General features: G+C 53.3%; 1 protein-coding gene across 3 annotated transcripts in view; it reads right to left on the bottom strand.

Annotated features, from left to right (window-relative positions):
• Positions 1–16896, bottom strand: part of FBLN1 (fibulin 1) — a 93532-nt gene that overhangs the window by 33458 nt on the left and 43178 nt on the right. For 2 of the 3 annotated variants that reach the window (XM_023221758.2, XM_023221757.1), the window contains exons 12-14: positions 13851–13970; positions 12311–12442; positions 10448–10571 (exon numbers count right to left, since the gene is read on the bottom strand). In XM_023221758.2, the coding sequence (XP_023077526.1) occupies positions 10448–10571; positions 12311–12442; positions 13851–13970 (376 nt within the window). Of the gene's footprint in view, positions 1–1241; positions 1688–10447; positions 10572–12310; positions 12443–13850; positions 13971–16896 lie in introns of those variants that run through there. The other variant, XM_023221756.2, reaches the window with a different exon arrangement.

Raw genomic sequence — 16896 nt, 5'->3', positions numbered from 1 at the left:
TCATGAGAACGACAGACAGAGAAAACAGAAGCCAGGGGTGGCAGGGAAGGCCTCTCTGAGGAAGGCACATGAGCTTAAGCAACATTCAGGCCAAGGGTGCAAAGCACGGGCCAGGAGCCCGAGGCAGCAGAGCTTGCAGCGTGGCTCAAGGGAAGTGGGTAAGGACAGAACAAGTTAAGACCAGGCTGCAGATTGCATGCAAGGACTAAATTAGGCATGGCCTTCAGACATCTTAAGGATCTGGAGGCCTTAACCCAAATAGTAAGGAAGCCAGGAACGGTTTTAGGCAGAGGCTAAAAGATCATTCCAGCTGCAAAGCAAAGAATGAGCTGTAGGGGAGGTGAATGGACGCTGGGAGCAGCGGAGGCGGAGAGGTGACTGGCTTGGCTGGACCATGATGGCGGAGACGGAGGGAGGAAGGGGGTTAAGGCCCTCAGTGGAGGTATTATGGCAGAACGCAACAGCCAGATCTACGGAGTCAGTAAACCAGGGCTCGGATACCAGCTGTGTAATCTTGGGCAAATCACTTGCCCTCTGAGTCTCCATGAGGATGGCCACTTGCCTGGCAAGACTAGTGTAAGGGCCTATGGAGGGTCCTGTGAGCACCACATGTATTGTGTGGGCCTTTGCCTCCCCCTGGCACAGGGCCAGCATTCTCAGTGGGCGCAAACGACTTTACTGAGGCAAGAGCTGCATCCTAGAAGCCACAACGGCATTCCGTGTTTCTGCACTGCAGATTTGGGCTTCTGATCAAGACAAACAGAACAGGAGGCTTGAGTCTCAGGAGAGAGCTTTCTTGTCGCAGTGAAACGCTCACCTCCGGGGATACAGCAGAGAACCAGGCAGGGGCCAGCAGACCCGCTTCCTCAACCTGGCGTGGCCACAGCAGGTCAAGCAACCTTGGCCAACCCTTCCCCTTCTCTCTGGGCCTCAGTTTCCACATCTGTAAAATGAGAGGGGACTGTGCTCAGCAAATCTGAGGGCCCTTCTCCACCACCACCTTTATTCTTTGGGTTCAACACAAATGAAGATGAGTTAACACGTGTGAAATGACGTGCCCGGCCCGGCCCCCCTGTCGGTACAGACAGTGGGCTCTGTGAACAGGGACCCGCTCATGGGGAGCACTCCTCAGTCAGCCCTCGGGGGTACCAGGCGACGGCCAGTGCCCAGCTCACCCCCAGGTAACAAGCGGCACAGACTCCCAACCATGCCAAATAAAACCAAGGCACGCGAGGCTCACGGTGTGGGACGCTTGCTAAGACTTTATTAACGCCCCGGAGGGCAGGGTTAGGAAAGCAACAGGAGGGAGACCCCGCGACGCGAAGCGAGTGCTCAGAGCTCTGCAGACACAAAGATGAAAAGCTTGGCCACAAAGGAGCTGACGGTGCCGTGGCGATAGAGATCCATCTTGACGGTCAGGAGCAAGTCCCTGGGCTCGGGGACAGGCTTGGTGAGGGCCACCACCCCGCTGTGGGGGCTCACCTTCCGGGTGGTGAAAAAGCCCTCCTCATTGCCGTCGGTGATGGCCAGCTGCATGCTGTCCCCGGGGACGGCACTGGAGGGGCCCATGCGGAAAACCACCGCGGGCGCTTGGATGTTGGTGGGGAAAGAGAGGTGGTAGTAGGTTATTCTCAGAGGCAGCTTGGAGCACTCCCGATTCTCATGGCAAGGCAAGCGCTCACAGCGGCTGCAAGAAAAGTGGGCAGAGAGACAAGAAGAGGGTTAGGGCCGGTCCAGCAAGCGGAGAAACGGCAGAGCGCAGGGGTGCGGGGCTGGCAGGCGGGGCCTCCCGCCGCCCCTCTGGCTGATTCAGCCAACACGAAGGGCGCCCCTCACTCACCTGCGGGAGGCGCCGTGGACCTCCAGGCTGCTGATTCAGGCACTAGCCTCTTCCAACACCGTCTGGGGCACTGGGTGGCTGGGAGACCAAGGGCTGTGCCCGGAGTGAGGTGCGTCCCCTCCTCACTGGCAGAGCCCCGCCCCACGGGCACTCCACAGGCACACCCTTGCCCTTCCCAGGCCCTCGCCCAGGCAGTGGCCAGGGCTACACAGGGATCTTGGGTGGGTCTCGGAGGTGACCCGTGAAATGACTATCTCTGCCACTAGCAAACAGCTGCTGCCGTTTACCAAGTGCTCGGCTATTCCTCCCCACACACTCTCTAGTGTGGTCACTGCCACCACACCATGACGGTGGCTTCGGTGATGTTTTTCACACGAGGACACCGAGGCTCAGAGAGAATGTGGCCTTCCCACTTCCCAAGGTCACAGAGTGAGGGAGGGAGCCAAATCGATGCTCAGCCAGTGAGGTCGGCTCCCAGTTTCCTGTCACTAAGCCCTTGTGTTCCAGGCCAGTACCCCATCTGGGTCCACAGGGCCAGTTCAGGGCTTGGACTGGAAACGGGGACAGATCCCAACTTCCTGTAATAGAAACAGACAGGTCCTAACTTTGTAGGTGGAGACAGGCGTGGGTCCTAACTTCCTGCAGTGGAGACTGGGACAAGTCCTGTGATGGTTAATACGGAGTGTCAACTTGATTGGATTGAAGGATACAAAGTATTGATCCTGGGTGTGTCTGTGAAGGTGCTGCCAAAAGACAGTTACATTTGAGTCAGTGGGCTGGGAAAGGCAGACCCACCCTCAATCTGGGTGGGCACCAACTAATCAGCTACCAGCACGGCCACAGCATAAGCAGGTAGAAAAATGTGAAAAGAGAGACTGGCCTAGCCTCCTAGCCTACATCTTTCTCCTGTGCTGGATGCTTCCTGTCCTTGAACATCAGACTCCAAGTTCTTCAGTTTTGTGACTCGGACTGGCTCTCCCTGCTCCTCAGCCTTCAGATGGCCGATTGTGGGACCTTGTGATCGTGTGAGTTAATGCTTAATAAACTCCCCTTTATATATACGTATTCCATTAGTTCCGTCCCTCTAGAGAACCCTAACTACTACAGATTTGGGTACCAGGAGGAACAGAATATTAAAGATGGTGTTCTCTCATTGGTTTTGGGGTTTCTGGAGTTGGCTGGTTAATGATTAGACCCAAAAATGCTAAGGACTCTACTTACAATAGTATGGAGAACACTGATAGTCCTTGGCGTGAACTGTTTAGAAAGTTATGCAAAATAAACGCATTTGAAACTTCTGATTCATCGCTCTTGAGAGGCAAGTTTAGTGACTCTATACATAATACCTTTGATCATATGTGGAGAACCAAGGAACATAATGAAGCTGGTTGTTTGCTCCTAAGTTCAGTGGACAAAGTGATGAAAGAAAATGATGAACTCGGGGATTCTATCTCCCGGCTTCAGAAGCAGATACTGAGCTTCAAATCTGCTAAGATTGCCCTGAGTGTGAGAGTCTTATCTCCCGTAGAGGAAGAGCTGAAATTGTGGAAAAACAGACACCAGCTCTTATCATGCGAGTCGCTGATCTGCAATGAAAGATGCAGGCACAGCCTCGCCAGGTGTCTACTGTTAAAGTGAGAGCACTGATTGGAAAAGAATGGAACTCGGCAACTTGGAATGGGGACGTGTGGGAGGAGCCTGATGAAGCTAGGGACACTGAGTTTGTAAACTCTGATGAACGTTTTTTGCCAGAAGAAACAGCTTAACAGCTTCCCCATCCCCAGTAGTGGCAACATCCCCTCCCCTGCCCATCGGCCTTTCCACTTTTGTCCTAAGAGATAAACCCCGCTGCCTGAGGCAACAGTGATGGCCTCCTGTGAGGCAGTTGCCAGGGAAGATAATGTTGATTCTCCTCAGGAGCCACCCCTAACACCCCTGTTTGCCTCTAGACCTATAGCTAGACTAAAGTCCTGGCGGGCCCCTAGAGATGAGGTTGAGAGTGTGACCCATGAGGCGGTGAGCTACACTCAAAAAGAACTGCTTGAGTTTTCTAATTTATAGAAACAAAAATCTGGAGAACAGGCATGAGAATGGATAGTAAGGGTGTTGGAGAATGGTGGAAGGAACATAGTATTGGATCAGGCTGAATTTACTCATTTAGGCCCGCTAAGCAGGGACTCTGCATTTAATGTTGCAACTCAGGGAGTTAAAAAAGGTTGTAACAGTTTATTTGCTTGTTTAGTTGAAATATGGATGAAGAGATGGCCCCCTGTGAGCGTGCTGGAAATGCCCTGTCTTCCTTGGTTTAATGTAGAGGAAGGGACCCAAAGACTTAGGGAGATTGGGATGGTGGAGTGGATCAGTCACTTTAGACCTACTCATCCAAGCTGGGAGGGTCCAGAAGATATACCCTTGACCAATGCCTTTCAAAACAGATCTGTTTGTGAAGGCAGCACCTGCATCTTTGAAGAGCCCTGTAATTGCTCTTCTTAGTATGTCAGATCTAACAGTGGGAACTGCAGTCACTCAACTATAAAATTTAAATACAATGGAAATAGTTGGATCCTGAGGTGGCAGTGGCCAAGTGGTAGCACTCAACCATCAAAGGCAAGGTGGGTGCAGCTACTGTAATGGACAGCAGAGGCAAAGCAGTAATCGGAATAGTCTGACTCATGTAGGGCTCTGACATTGGCTAATTAATCACAGTGTTCCTGGAAGTGAAATTGATAGGAAGCCTCCTGCATTCCTACTTGATTTGTATAAGCAGAAAATTTCTAGGTCACATGGACAAAAGACTAATTTGAATTATAAAAACAGAGACACATGGCCCCTCAATCAATTTCCAGACTTGAACCAGTTTACAGACCCAGAACCCCTTAAATGAAGCGGAGGCCGGGTCCCCTTGAGGAAGGACCCCACTACATTACCAACAATTTATGCAGTGAATCTTTCTCCCATCTTTCCCCAAAGAGACCTCCAGCCTTTTACCAGAGTAACTATGCACTGGGGAAAGGGAAATGATCAGACATTTAGGGGAATACTGGACAGTCTCCGAGCTGACGTTGATTCCAGGGGACTCAAAATGTCATCATGGCCCTCCAGTTAAATAGGGGCTTAAGGAGGTCAGGTAATTAATGGAGTTTTAGCTCAGGTCTGACTTACAGTGGGTTCAGTGGGTCCCCGGACCTATCCTGTGGTCATTTCCCCAGTGCCAGAATGCAAAATTGGCACAGACATACTTAGCAGCTGGCAGAACCCCCACACTGGCTCCCTGACTGGTAGGGTGAGGGCTTTTATGGTTGGAAAGTCCTAATGGAAGTCATGAGAGCTACCTCTACCTAGAAAAACAGTAAATCAAAAACAATATTGCATCCCTGGAGGGAATGAGGAGATTAGCGTCACCATCAAAAACTTGAAAGACTCAGGGGTGCTGCGATTCCCATCACATCCCCATTCAACTCTCCCATTTGGCCTATGCAGAAGACAGATGGATCTTGGTGAATGGCAGTGGATTATCGTTAAGCTTAACCAAGTGGTGACTCCAATTGCAGCTGCTATAGCAGATGTGGTTTCCTTGCTTGAGCAAATTACCACATCTCTTGGTACCTGGTATGCAGCCACTGAGCGTTAGTACTTAATATACTCCCCTTTGTATATACAATGGAATATACATATATATGTATATATACATCACACACAGCGAGCTGGTCACTTCTCCCTGGAGTCTCCCCCTCCAAGCCCACACAGTCATTCCTCAGAGCGCCCCAAAACCTTCTCTGCACCAGGAGTTTCTGGGCTGGCTCCTTCTGGACAAAGAACAGGGCCTGGGGCACCTGCTATGTGCTTAGCAAATGACTAATGCACAAAAGTAAACACGTCCTTGATTTTCCTGGTGTGTGTATATACTATATTCCTAGTGTGTATATACTATATATATGTATATATATACACTATATATATATATACACACACACACACATACACTAGGAGTTTCTGGGCTGGTTCCTTCTGGACAAAGAACAGGGCCTGGGGCACTTGCTATGTGCTTAGCAAATGACTAATGCACATATAATACATATATATATATATATATATGTATATTCCATTAGTTCTGTCCCTCTAGAGAACCCTAAATAATACAGGTCCGAACTTCTTGTGGTGGAGACAGAGACGGGTCCCAACCTCCTGTGATGGAGACGGGGACAGGCCCCAATCTCCTGGGATGGGTCCTAACTTCCTGCGGTGGAGACGGGTATGGGTCCTAACTTCCTGTATAGGATGAGCACAGATTCCAACTTCCTGTTACAGATTCTAACTTCCTGTGACAGGATGAAGATAGGTATTATCTTCCTGCTACAGGATAGTAACAAGTTCTAATTTCTTGTCACAAGATGGGACAGGGGTCGTCTCCTGTGTCCTGAACTCCTGGCCCATCACACTCTGAAGGTGGCTGCCTGAAGAAGCAGGGCCCAGGTGCAGAGCCCCAGAGGACCTGGCCCAGGTGCTCCAGGAAGTCCCGCCATCTGGGCTGTGTCTGGATTCTGCAGTCAGGAGCATCCTCTCGTCCTGGCTTTCCATCACATCTCCCTTTTGGCTTTTTAAGTTTCCATGTCTCGTGCTGGGTTACTTGGACTTGCTTGAGGCATTTATTGAGACTGTCTCCTTTTACCTCCTCTTTCCAGGTTTGTCGGGACTGACAGGAGGCCTTGCATTTACTTGGCTAATGACCATTCCAAGCTCTTAGAAAGGACTGGCCTGGGAGTCAGGGGCACTGAAGGGGAAATCCTGCCTGGGAGGGGCCCAAAGCAGAGGCAGGAAAGAAGGTGGGCACGGGTGTTGCTGGTGGCAGCCTGCCCCAGAGATGCCCAGGTCCAGGCCAAACAGGAGTGCTCCAGGTGATCTGAGAGCTCTTCCCCAGGGGGGCCTCTGAGGAGCTGCAACCGAAGCATCCGTGAACTGGGGGAGGAGCATGGGACCCATGAACTGTGCTTCCGGTTGCAGGTGAACCGCACTTGCTCCCGCCACTGTCTCCCATGTCCTCCCGCTCTACGGGCGGGAAGACAGATGCCCAGAGAGGACGCAGAACTTGCTCATGGCTCCATGGTGTGTAGTAAGGGGCAGGCTTGGCTTTCAAAGTCAGCCTGTCTTACTTCAAAGCTTTTACACACACAGTGTACACTCACAGGCGCGCGCACACACACACACACACACGCGCGCACACACACCAGCAGCTTCGGGACCAGTCTGGATGGGGCTGGTCAGCAGGTGGCGCTAGAGTCGCCCTGGTGGGATTTCGGCTTCCCTGCTTCTCTGAGCAGGGCCGGTACTAATCAGGGGTGGGGTTTTGTTTTGCCAGAGGGAAGCGTTCACCCGGCACGCTGGAGGAAAGCAATGGGAGGTGTGCGTGATGTTCTGGTGCAGCTCACGCCGTCATCACACACAGCGAGCTGGTCACTCCTCCCTGGAGTCTCCCCCTCCAACCCCACACAGTCATTCCTCAGAGCGCCCCAAAACCTTCTCTACACCAGGAGTTTCTGGGCTGGCTCCTTCTGGACAAAGAACAGGGCCTGGGGCACCTGCTATGTGCTTAGCAAATGACTAATGCACAAAAATAAACACGTCCTTGATTTTCCTGGTAAGTCCTGGCTTCAATGATCCTACTTCGCTCTACCCTAACTTATTAAAACACCAGAAACATAACTATCTGGCAAACTGCCTGTCAGACTGGGAATGGCCCAAAAATCCCTTTTAGCCAGTGTGTCGAGGTCAGGGACGGGCTGTCCTCACTGAATCTATTACAGAGCTGGGCACAGGCGAGCCCGTCCCGTCCCCGCCTGCTATGCAGGCCCTGGTTTCCAGACACGTCCCCTCAGCAGGCCACGCATCCTGGGCCATGTCACGCATTAGAGAACAATGTGCTCCAACTTGCCAGTTCAACATATTTGACCCTAACACCCCAAGCTCTGGGGAGATGATCCTAAGCCACCACACACCAGAGAAAAAAGGCCCTCTAGGCCCCTTCCTTCTCCTGGGAGGCACAGCAGTTCTGGCCACCCCAGGTGCTTGTGGACATCCCTGCCGGAATTTTCGTGACTTTCACATGCTCGTCGTCCGACAAGCCCCAGGAACTGGCCAAGGCAGGGGGGCCATCGACGGCTCTATCTCCGCCACCGTCACCGTGTTACACCCTCAGGCCCACAGCTGTTCACTCATGTCCCATTCCCAAGAAGCGGCAACCAAGGCCACCCGGCTTTGCTCCAGCTTTCTAGACCACAGGTCATCAGGGGCCAGCCCCACTGAGGGGATAAAGAGGACATGTCCGGCCCCATCAAAGGCTGTGGGACAGCTCTGCACACTTCCTCCTGTGGGCAGGAGGGAATTGTATGGGGAGGACTGTAACAGCTTGGTCCTGTCCACAAGGCTGAGCCCTGCGGTTTGCGGCCCAGCTTCCTGGGTCATGCTCCAGTTACCAGCCCTCGGCCGCCGGGATGTTCCCCAGATGGAAGCCGTGTGACTGGAGAGAGAGAGAGAAAGCCGCAGAAGCGGACTCTGCAGTCCTGTCTGTCAAGGCTCCCGAGTGAGGCACTCTTGCTGAGTTGTTAACCACAGAAGCGCTGGCCACAGATCCCTCCTAAATATGGCTCTTTTAGATTTCCAAAATTGCTTTCTGAAGTTTAGATGAAAAAACGCTTTTAGAAGTTTGGATTTTTGAGAAGCAGGAAAAGGGGCTGTAAAATACAAAACTCCAGTCTGAGGGGTTAGCAGTGCCGAGAAGCAGTGGCCCCTCCTTGCTATCAACCCTGGGAGTCCAAAGGCTGGAACAAGCCAGGCGCCCAGCAGGTCAGTCCTTTACTGCACAGCACACAAGGCCCAGGTTTCAGGCTGAACTCCCCATTTCACCACACGTGTCCATACTCCCGCCCCTTCTGCCTGATTCGTTCCCCTTCCACCTTCATGCCGGCATGGCCAACTCCAGACAGCCCCCTGCCCACCCTCACGCCCAGCCAGGTCGGGGCCCCTCCTCCCTCTTAGCACACGCTCCAAAGGCTGAGCCAGTGCAGGGACAAAGGCCTTTGTGGGCTCACTGTCTACCCAGGTGCCTGCACACAGTAGGTCCAGAAAGAAATGACTTTCTCCAGCACTGAGGGGTGGCAGAGGCTTCCACAGCCAACATGAGGGGTGGAGCTGGGTTCTGCCGATTTCAGCCATGACCTTAGCACACATGGCCAACCCGCCCACCCTCGGGCTTAGGAGGCGCCAGGGCCCCTGTGCAGGGCAGCCTCCTCCTCTTCAAAAGGTGGTTTCATGACTGTGTGTAAGTTAGAAATCGAGGTCACAGCCACAGCCAGCCTCCTGGAATCCTCAAGCCCAGGCACTGACAAAGGCTGGGGAGAGAGTGAACTTACAATGACAGACGGCTGCACAGCCTCCAGCTGAGGCCATGGAACTTTCTTAACGGCTCAGAGAAGCACTGTCACTGCCTGCCAGGCTGTTGCATAACCATGAGCTCTTCAGGATGCTACAGACTTGCAAACCCAGTTTTGGGGCAGCTTTTTCCTAACCCAAGCTCAGGAAGGAAATAAGATGTTGGGTTTTCAAGCAGACAGAAACCCATGCTGGGAAACAGCAGATCAGGGAAGTGGCCGGACCAGCCAACGAGCCATCCCAATGCCAGGAAGAATATGGAGTGCTGCCAAGGACAACGGGGCCACTCGGTGACCAGAAGCCTTGCCATGCCATGAGCCAGGGCAGCTGCCCCTCGGGTCAGGCGGTGAACATGACCACTGACCCTCAGGTGGTGGGGGACAGCTGGCCAAGAGCCCAAGGCAGGCTGAAGGTCAAGAGGCCAAGGCCTGGGAAACAGCTGGCTGCCTGCACTGCACACTAAGAGTGCTGGGGGAGGTCACAAGTCCGCAGTCCTGAGATCCGTCCCAGCGTGGAGCTTTTCCTGAAGCAACTGACAGTAGCACTAAATGAGACTTGACGAATACAATTAGGGGTAAGGGGATAGGAAGTGGGAACCGTGGTCTCAAGTGGACGCCGCGATAGCCTAGGAGTGAGTGAGCTTGCAAAGACATAGGGGCACGCAGTCCCCCGTTTAGGATCTGGAATCTTTGATGCTGTTCCCACACAGTCACCAGGCTGGACGAATTCTGGCTTTCAGGGAGGCACCTAACAACAATGTCCAACAAGTCACATCAGCTCCCCGGCTTTGGGCTGACGTGGAGACACTGTTACCTATGCATCTGAGTCAGAGCATGTTCTGACATCTGCATGTTACAGATGAGAAAACCGAGGCCCAGGAGCTTGCCCACCCAAGGCTCCACCCTAGGAAAACAGAGGGCTGTGGTTCCTGCCTGGTTCTGTGCACAGCCTTGGCCTGAAAGCATGACTATAGACCCCAGATTCATTTGCAGTTACTTTCATTTGACTTTCTGAGACCAGTGTCACTAGCATTTAGGGGCTTGAGGGCCAGGGATCAGGTTGAGTGCCCTGCGTCCCTCATGGGAGGACACTGAGGTCACAGCCTGATAACCCACCCACCCGGGAGCTGGGTCACCAGGAAGGCCAACACAGACAGATGATGGCATGGTCCAAATGACTTACGTGGCTGCGGAGCGGCGGTAGTTCTCAGGGCACTCGAAGGCCAGGCAGCGGAAGCCGCCCTGGATGTTGAAGCAGGTCTCATTGATGGAGCAGTTGTGGATGCCAGTCACACACTCATCAATGTCTGCAAGAGACCCCCACAGCAGCACAATGAAGGCAGAGGCTGCAGGAGCCATCCCCATCTGGAGACGGAGGAGCCCAGGCCTCCCATCAACTAGGGTTAGGGGTGGCGATCAGGCCATCCGTGCCCTCCACTGGCTGATCTTCAGAGCAGTGTCCTGTGCCAGTTCTTACATTTATAGGATATTTACCTTATAGAGTGTTAACTTATCATTTCCAATCCATGGAGGGAGTGTGACAATGTAAAAGTAAACACTACATGATGGGTCCTGGGAGTGCCTCACAAGGAAGGATAACTCACTGAATCCTCCTAAGAACTCAATGAGGCAGATACTGTTATGATCCTCATTTTATGAGGAGCTCACAGAGCTTTAGAGACCTGCCTGAGGTTACACATTTTATAAATGTCAGAGCCGAGCTTTGAACCCAGGCGGGCTGGTGCCAGAGTCCATGCACTAACCACCCAGGGCCTCTCTGCGGCTCCCAAGGCACAGCACCCTTACCCGAGGTGTGACTCAACCTCTTAGGAGAAAAGGGCAGGAGCTGCTAGCTCCACACAACAACGAGAAAAACAGGCTTCAAGGGATCATACGTCTTGCCCTGTGTGTTGGGGTTGGTGGCTGTTCAGGGTGGACTGGAACCACCAGGACTGGGACTCCTGAGATGGGGCCTGGAGCACCACACCGAGAGGCCCCTGGAGATGAGTGAGCAGCCCAATTCCCACAGACTCTGGAGCAGCCAAACAGTGGGGCTTAGGGGCTGTCACCAGCCCTGGGAGACGTCCATTAAGAGGTGCCAAATGCCTGGGCATCGGTGGCAAAAACAACACTCCCTGGCCTCAAAGGCCCGACTCAGGAATGTGTTTCTGCTGAGTCTGGGCGGGACCCCAGGCTGTGGTGAGGGAGCCTGGCCAGGAGAAAAGTCATTTGCTCCGTCAGAAATGCAGACATAACCGGGCTCAGGCCGGGGGCAAGCAGAGGGGGCCTCCCAGGAAATACCGCAGCTCCTGTCTGCCTTTCATCAAAGTCACCTTCCTCATGACCAGAAGCTACATCTGCGGGACCCAGGAGGCTTCCAGAGCCCCAGGATCCACAGCCCTTTGTGGGCCTCCCGAGGCACTGGCTGGACAGCCCCACCTCCATGACTCAGCTTCTGGGCCCAGCGTGTACACTGGGGGTCACGCGCTCACAAACACCCACTCGGCACCCGCCGTCAGTGACTGAATGGATGGTCGTCGGATGGCTTTGGGGAACACACACTGCCCCCTAGAGCGTTCACAGAAATGGGGGCTGAATGCAGAACCTATGCCACTGTCCCCCATCACTTAGTCCATGCTGGAGCTGGCCCACAGTCATGAGTGTCCCTGGGCCATCCCACACCAGGCCACGCCATCCCCTGGCCTAGACTGCTTCCTCCCTGGTGGGCATCTTCCTAAAGAACTCTGTTCCAGCCTTTTAGGGGCTGCTGAGGAGAGGGTAGGAGGGCTCAAGTGTTCCTGCCGGATGCAGCCGTCACGGGGCTCAGACAACCCAGAGAACAAGTATGCTGGGGTCTGGGTGTGGGAGACCAGGGTGCTGCGGACCCCAGGACACCCCTTGGATGGTGGGAGGGCCTTTTCCTGAATGCATCTGTGCTGTGGCCCTTGGGTTCGGGAAGCACAGCCCCCAAGCCCAGCCTCAGCCCTACGACACTGCAGAGCCCCAAGCACAGCATGAGGGACCCCAGGGCATTCCGCCTGCTCACCTTGGCAGTTGCGGCCGTTGGGGGCCAGCCTGTAGCCAGACGAGGGGCAGCTGCACTGGAAGCTTCCAGGGATGTTGATGCAGCGGTAGGAGCAGATGTGGCCCCCCGTGGGCAGGGCACACTCGTCGATGTCTGCAACGGCAAAGCCCACCTCAGCCTCAGTGACCTGGCACCTGGCCATGGCTGCTGGCCATCCTACATTGCCCTGGGGGCTGTACTGGGGCCCAGGAAGGCAGCAGCACAGGACAAGCTGAAGACAGGAAGCCTTAGAGACCATCACGCTCAGAGAGGCGATGGGACTAGCCTAGGGTCACACAGCAAGTTCGTGGTGTGAAGTATGCATGTGGCGGGCAGGGGGAAATATGGACCGCAGTTCAACAATAAGAAACACACCTCAGCTGGGTGCACTGGCTCATGCCTGGAATCCCAACACTTTGGGAGGCTGAGGCAGGAGGATTACTTGAGCCCAGGAGTTCGAGACCAGCCTCGGCAACAAAGTGAGACCCTGTCTCTACAAAAAATCAAAAAAATTAGCCAAGCACGCTGGTGCATGCCTGTGGGCCCAGCTACTCAAGGAGGTAGAGCTGGGAGGATTGCTTGATCCCAGGAGATGGAGGCTGCAGTGAGCTGTATTGGTACCACTGCCCTCCAACCTGAGTGACAGAGCTGTCTCTGTCTCAAAAACAAACAAGCAAACAAAATATACACACACCTTACACATGAAAACGGTAATCATCATAATTGCCCTTAATTGCCCGTAATTGCATCTGGTTTAATCCTCCAATGATCTGGTGAGGCTGGAGTTAATCCCCATGTTACAGAGGAAGAGCTAGAGCTCTGAGTCAGGGATCTAGGTGGTCCGTGAGACCTCCCTTACCTCTCAGCCAAGCACCACCACCAAGCTCTGAGATGTGCGGCCCAAGGTCCCAATGCACATCGCAATCACCGCCATGCACATTACTAAAGAACAAGTCAGGAGTGGTTTGCTGCCTTCCCACCCTCATGCTTAAGGATGGGAAAAGTATATTAGAATTTCAGTTGGGGGCCGGGCATGGTGGTTCATGCCTGTAATCCCAGCAATTTGGGAGGCTGAAGCAAGAGGATCACTTGAGCCAAGGAGTTCGAGACCAGCCTGGGCAATACACCAAGACCCCGTCTCTAATTTTTAAAAAATAAAAAAAATCAGCCAGGCGTGGTGGTGTACGCCTATGGTCCCAACTACTTGGGAGGCTAAGGTGGGAGGATCACTTGAACCCCGGAAGCTGAGGCTGCAGTGAGCAGTGATTGTACCACATCACTCCAGCCTGGGCAACAGAGCAATACCCAATCTCAAAAAAAAAAAAAAAATCTCATTTGGAGGGAAAACAGCAAACCACCCACTAGCCTCCAAGGGTGGACATGGAAGGTTTGCCAGGTGAAGAAATCCCAGCTGGCTCTTCCCGTGGATTTGAAAGTCAGAGGCCGTGCTGCTGTATCGTGGCAGATGTCATGTCAAAGGCCACGGGCGGCTTTCCCCCTCAGCAAGCAGGGGCGTTCGCACCTTCACAGGTGACTCCGTCCACATCACTGAGCTGGTAGCCCCGCCGGCAGTAACACTGGTAGGAGCCGTAGACGTTGGCACACTCCTGGCTACAGGGGCTGCTGCTGCATTCATTGATGTCTGAAATACAAAGCGAGGGTCACTGCTCAGAGCAACATCACATATCCCTGCCTCCAGCAGCCCTCAGAGTCAGTGAACAGAAAACCTCCTCTCCAGCTCCCTCAGGTTAACACACTCGGAGAGGTGGAGGTCCCGAGGGGCGTGGCCGAGGGAGAGGTGTCATCGCTGGTGACTCCAGACCCTCCCTCCCTGCCCCTGCCTGCTTCGACCACACCTTCTCCTGTCAGGATGGCAGCTATAGCCTCCAGCCTCAGCCCCTGGAAGCCAGCCCCGACCTGGCTGCCAGAGTCTATTCTAGTCCTCAAATGGAAATCTGATCCTGTGCTCCTCACTTCACCTCCAAGATGGCGTCCTACACAGATGACGGCACTCAAGGAAGGCCTCGGCCATCCAGCCCATACACCAGTACTCCTCATACTCCAATGCACAGAACTCACTGGGCCACCCAGCAACTCTGAACTACTGCTCAACTGTCCCCTTTACCTAGAGCAGAGGTCGGTGAACCACAGTCCATGGGCCAAATTCGTCCCAACACTTGTTTTTTTGTTTGTTGTTGTTTTTGTTTTTGTTTTTTTTTCTGAGACGGAGTCTGGCTCTGTCGCCCAGGCTGGAGTGCAGTGGCCGGATCTCAGCTCACTGCAAGCTCCGCCTCCCGGGTTCGCACCATTCTCCTGCCTCAGCCTCCCGAGTAGCCGGGACCACAGGCGCCCGCCACCTCGCCCGGGTAATTTTTTGTATTTTTAGTAGAGACGGTGTTTCACCATGTTAGCCAGGATGGTCTCGATCTCCTGACCTCGTGATCCACCCGTCTCGGCCTCCCAAAGTGCTGGGATTACAGGCTTGAGCCACCACGCCCGGCCCACTTGTTTTTATAAATAAAGTTTTATTAGAACACAGCCAGGCCAGGCATGGTGGCTCATGCCTATAATCCCAGTACTTTGGGAGGCCAAGGTGGGCGGATCACAAGGTCAGGGGTTTGAGACCAGCCTGGCCAGCATGGTGAAACCCCGTCTCCACTAAAAATACAAGAATTAGCTGGGCATGGTGGCACGTGCCTGTAGTCACAGCTTCTCGGGAGGCTGAGGCAGGAGAATTGCTTGAACCGGGAGACAGAAATTGCAGTGAGCCAAGATCACACCACTGCACTCCAGCCTGGGTGACAGAGAGAGACTCTGTCTCAAAATAATAATAATAATAATAAAAAAAAATAATGAATACAGCCACACTAAGAGATTTTTTTTTTTTTTTTGGTGATTTTGAGACAGAGTCTCTGTCTGCTGCCCAGGCTTGAGTGCAGTAGCTCAATCTCAGCTCACTGCAATCTCCGCCTCTGGGAGCCTACTGTCCACTAATGTGGATATGAATTCACGCAATTCTCCTGCCTCAGCCTCCTGAGTAGCTAGGGGATTACAGGCGTGCACCACCATGCCCAGCTAATTTTTGTATTTTTAGTAGACACGGGGTTTCACGATGTTGGTCATGCTGGTCTCAAACTCCTGACCTCAAGTGATCTGCCTGTGTCGGCCTCCCAAAGTGCTGGGATTACAGGTGTGAGCCACTGCGCCCTGCCACACTCATTCTTTTACCATGGTCCTCTGGCCCCTTCTCTGCTACCACAGCAGAGTTGAACAGTTGCAACAGAGATTGTGGCTGGAAAAGCCTTAAATCTCTACTATGTGGCTGTCAGAGAACGTCCAATAGCCTTCCAGCTCGTGTTTCATCTCTGTGGCCCACACACACCAGGCCTGGCCTCCACCTGCCCAGTGGGGTCTCTCATCCCCCACTAGAGACCCTCCCCAGTGCAGGACTGAGTTCTCGCTACACATCCGGGGCAGGTGCTTAACACATGGTTAGTGAGGTCACATGGCAAGGCTGGCCAGGCCCTGGTTCTGTGTCCACAATATTGTCCACTAATGTGGATATGCATGCCGACTTTTCAGTAATTTACGAGTGACCAGAGGAAGCACAAGCCAGGAATCCCCACTACTTCTACTAAATAATAATAAAGCCAGCAGCCTCCACACTGCCAGCTCTTCATCCCGCGCTCAGCCCTGTGATAAGCTCTTCACATGCGTAATCTCATTTCATCCTCACAACCCCCTGTGGGTTTGGTCCTACTATGCCCATTTTACAGATGAGCACACCAAGGCCCAGAAAGACTGAGTTACTTCTTCAAGGCCATGGAAATGGCAGAAGTGAGGTTTGAACACAAGCCTGAGAGACTCAACTCGTGAATCTTGTTCCTTGTCCACACATGTTCTTGTGAACTAATCCCAGGACCCCCTCACACCGTCCATCCTCCGACTGAAGAATTATGCACACCACAGCTCACCCTGGCGTATCTAACCCCTGTGACCATCTCATCAGGAAGGAAAATTCTCATGGCAGAATGTTAGGACCTGCCACGTTTGAGTCAGGCTGCAGAAGCCGTCCTCTGGGCCAGCACACCGCACTAAACAGGGTGTCATGGGCAATGTGGACAATTGTTGAGGGCCGTGCAAAGCTCTCAGTGTCTGCTCAGCTCAGAACCTAATCCCTATATAAGACATGACATCTGCCAAGCACCTAGTATGTGCCAGGCCCTGGGCTGACATGCTGTTCATGTGACCTTCCCATCAGCCCATGAGGTGTTATCTGAGAACCACAAGACTGTCGGCAAGAACAACTTTGTCCAACCCCCCCATACCAAGAGACTTGACCCAACTTCAGCATGGCTGCCACTGGCCCAAGACCACGTACCCAGGATGCAGACCCAGCCCCCTTAGCATGCCTGCCTAAGAAAGATCAATGCTGCCAAGAGAATTTTCTCTTGGTTCCAGCCCAAACCTGACTACAGGGGCTGACCTCCATTTTCCTTAGAAACATCTACTTTAGAAAAACTTGCAAATGTAAATGGTTTCTCTGTCCCTTTGAGATGTGCAACTCA

This window comes from Piliocolobus tephrosceles, chromosome 19 (assembly GCF_002776525.5).
Source record: "Piliocolobus tephrosceles isolate RC106 chromosome 19, ASM277652v3, whole genome shotgun sequence".
In the NCBI taxonomy this organism is placed as follows: domain Eukaryota; kingdom Metazoa; phylum Chordata; class Mammalia; order Primates; family Cercopithecidae; genus Piliocolobus; species Piliocolobus tephrosceles.
The sequence above is the reverse complement of the archived record's forward strand: the minus strand, read 5'-3'. Positions and strand labels throughout refer to the sequence as shown.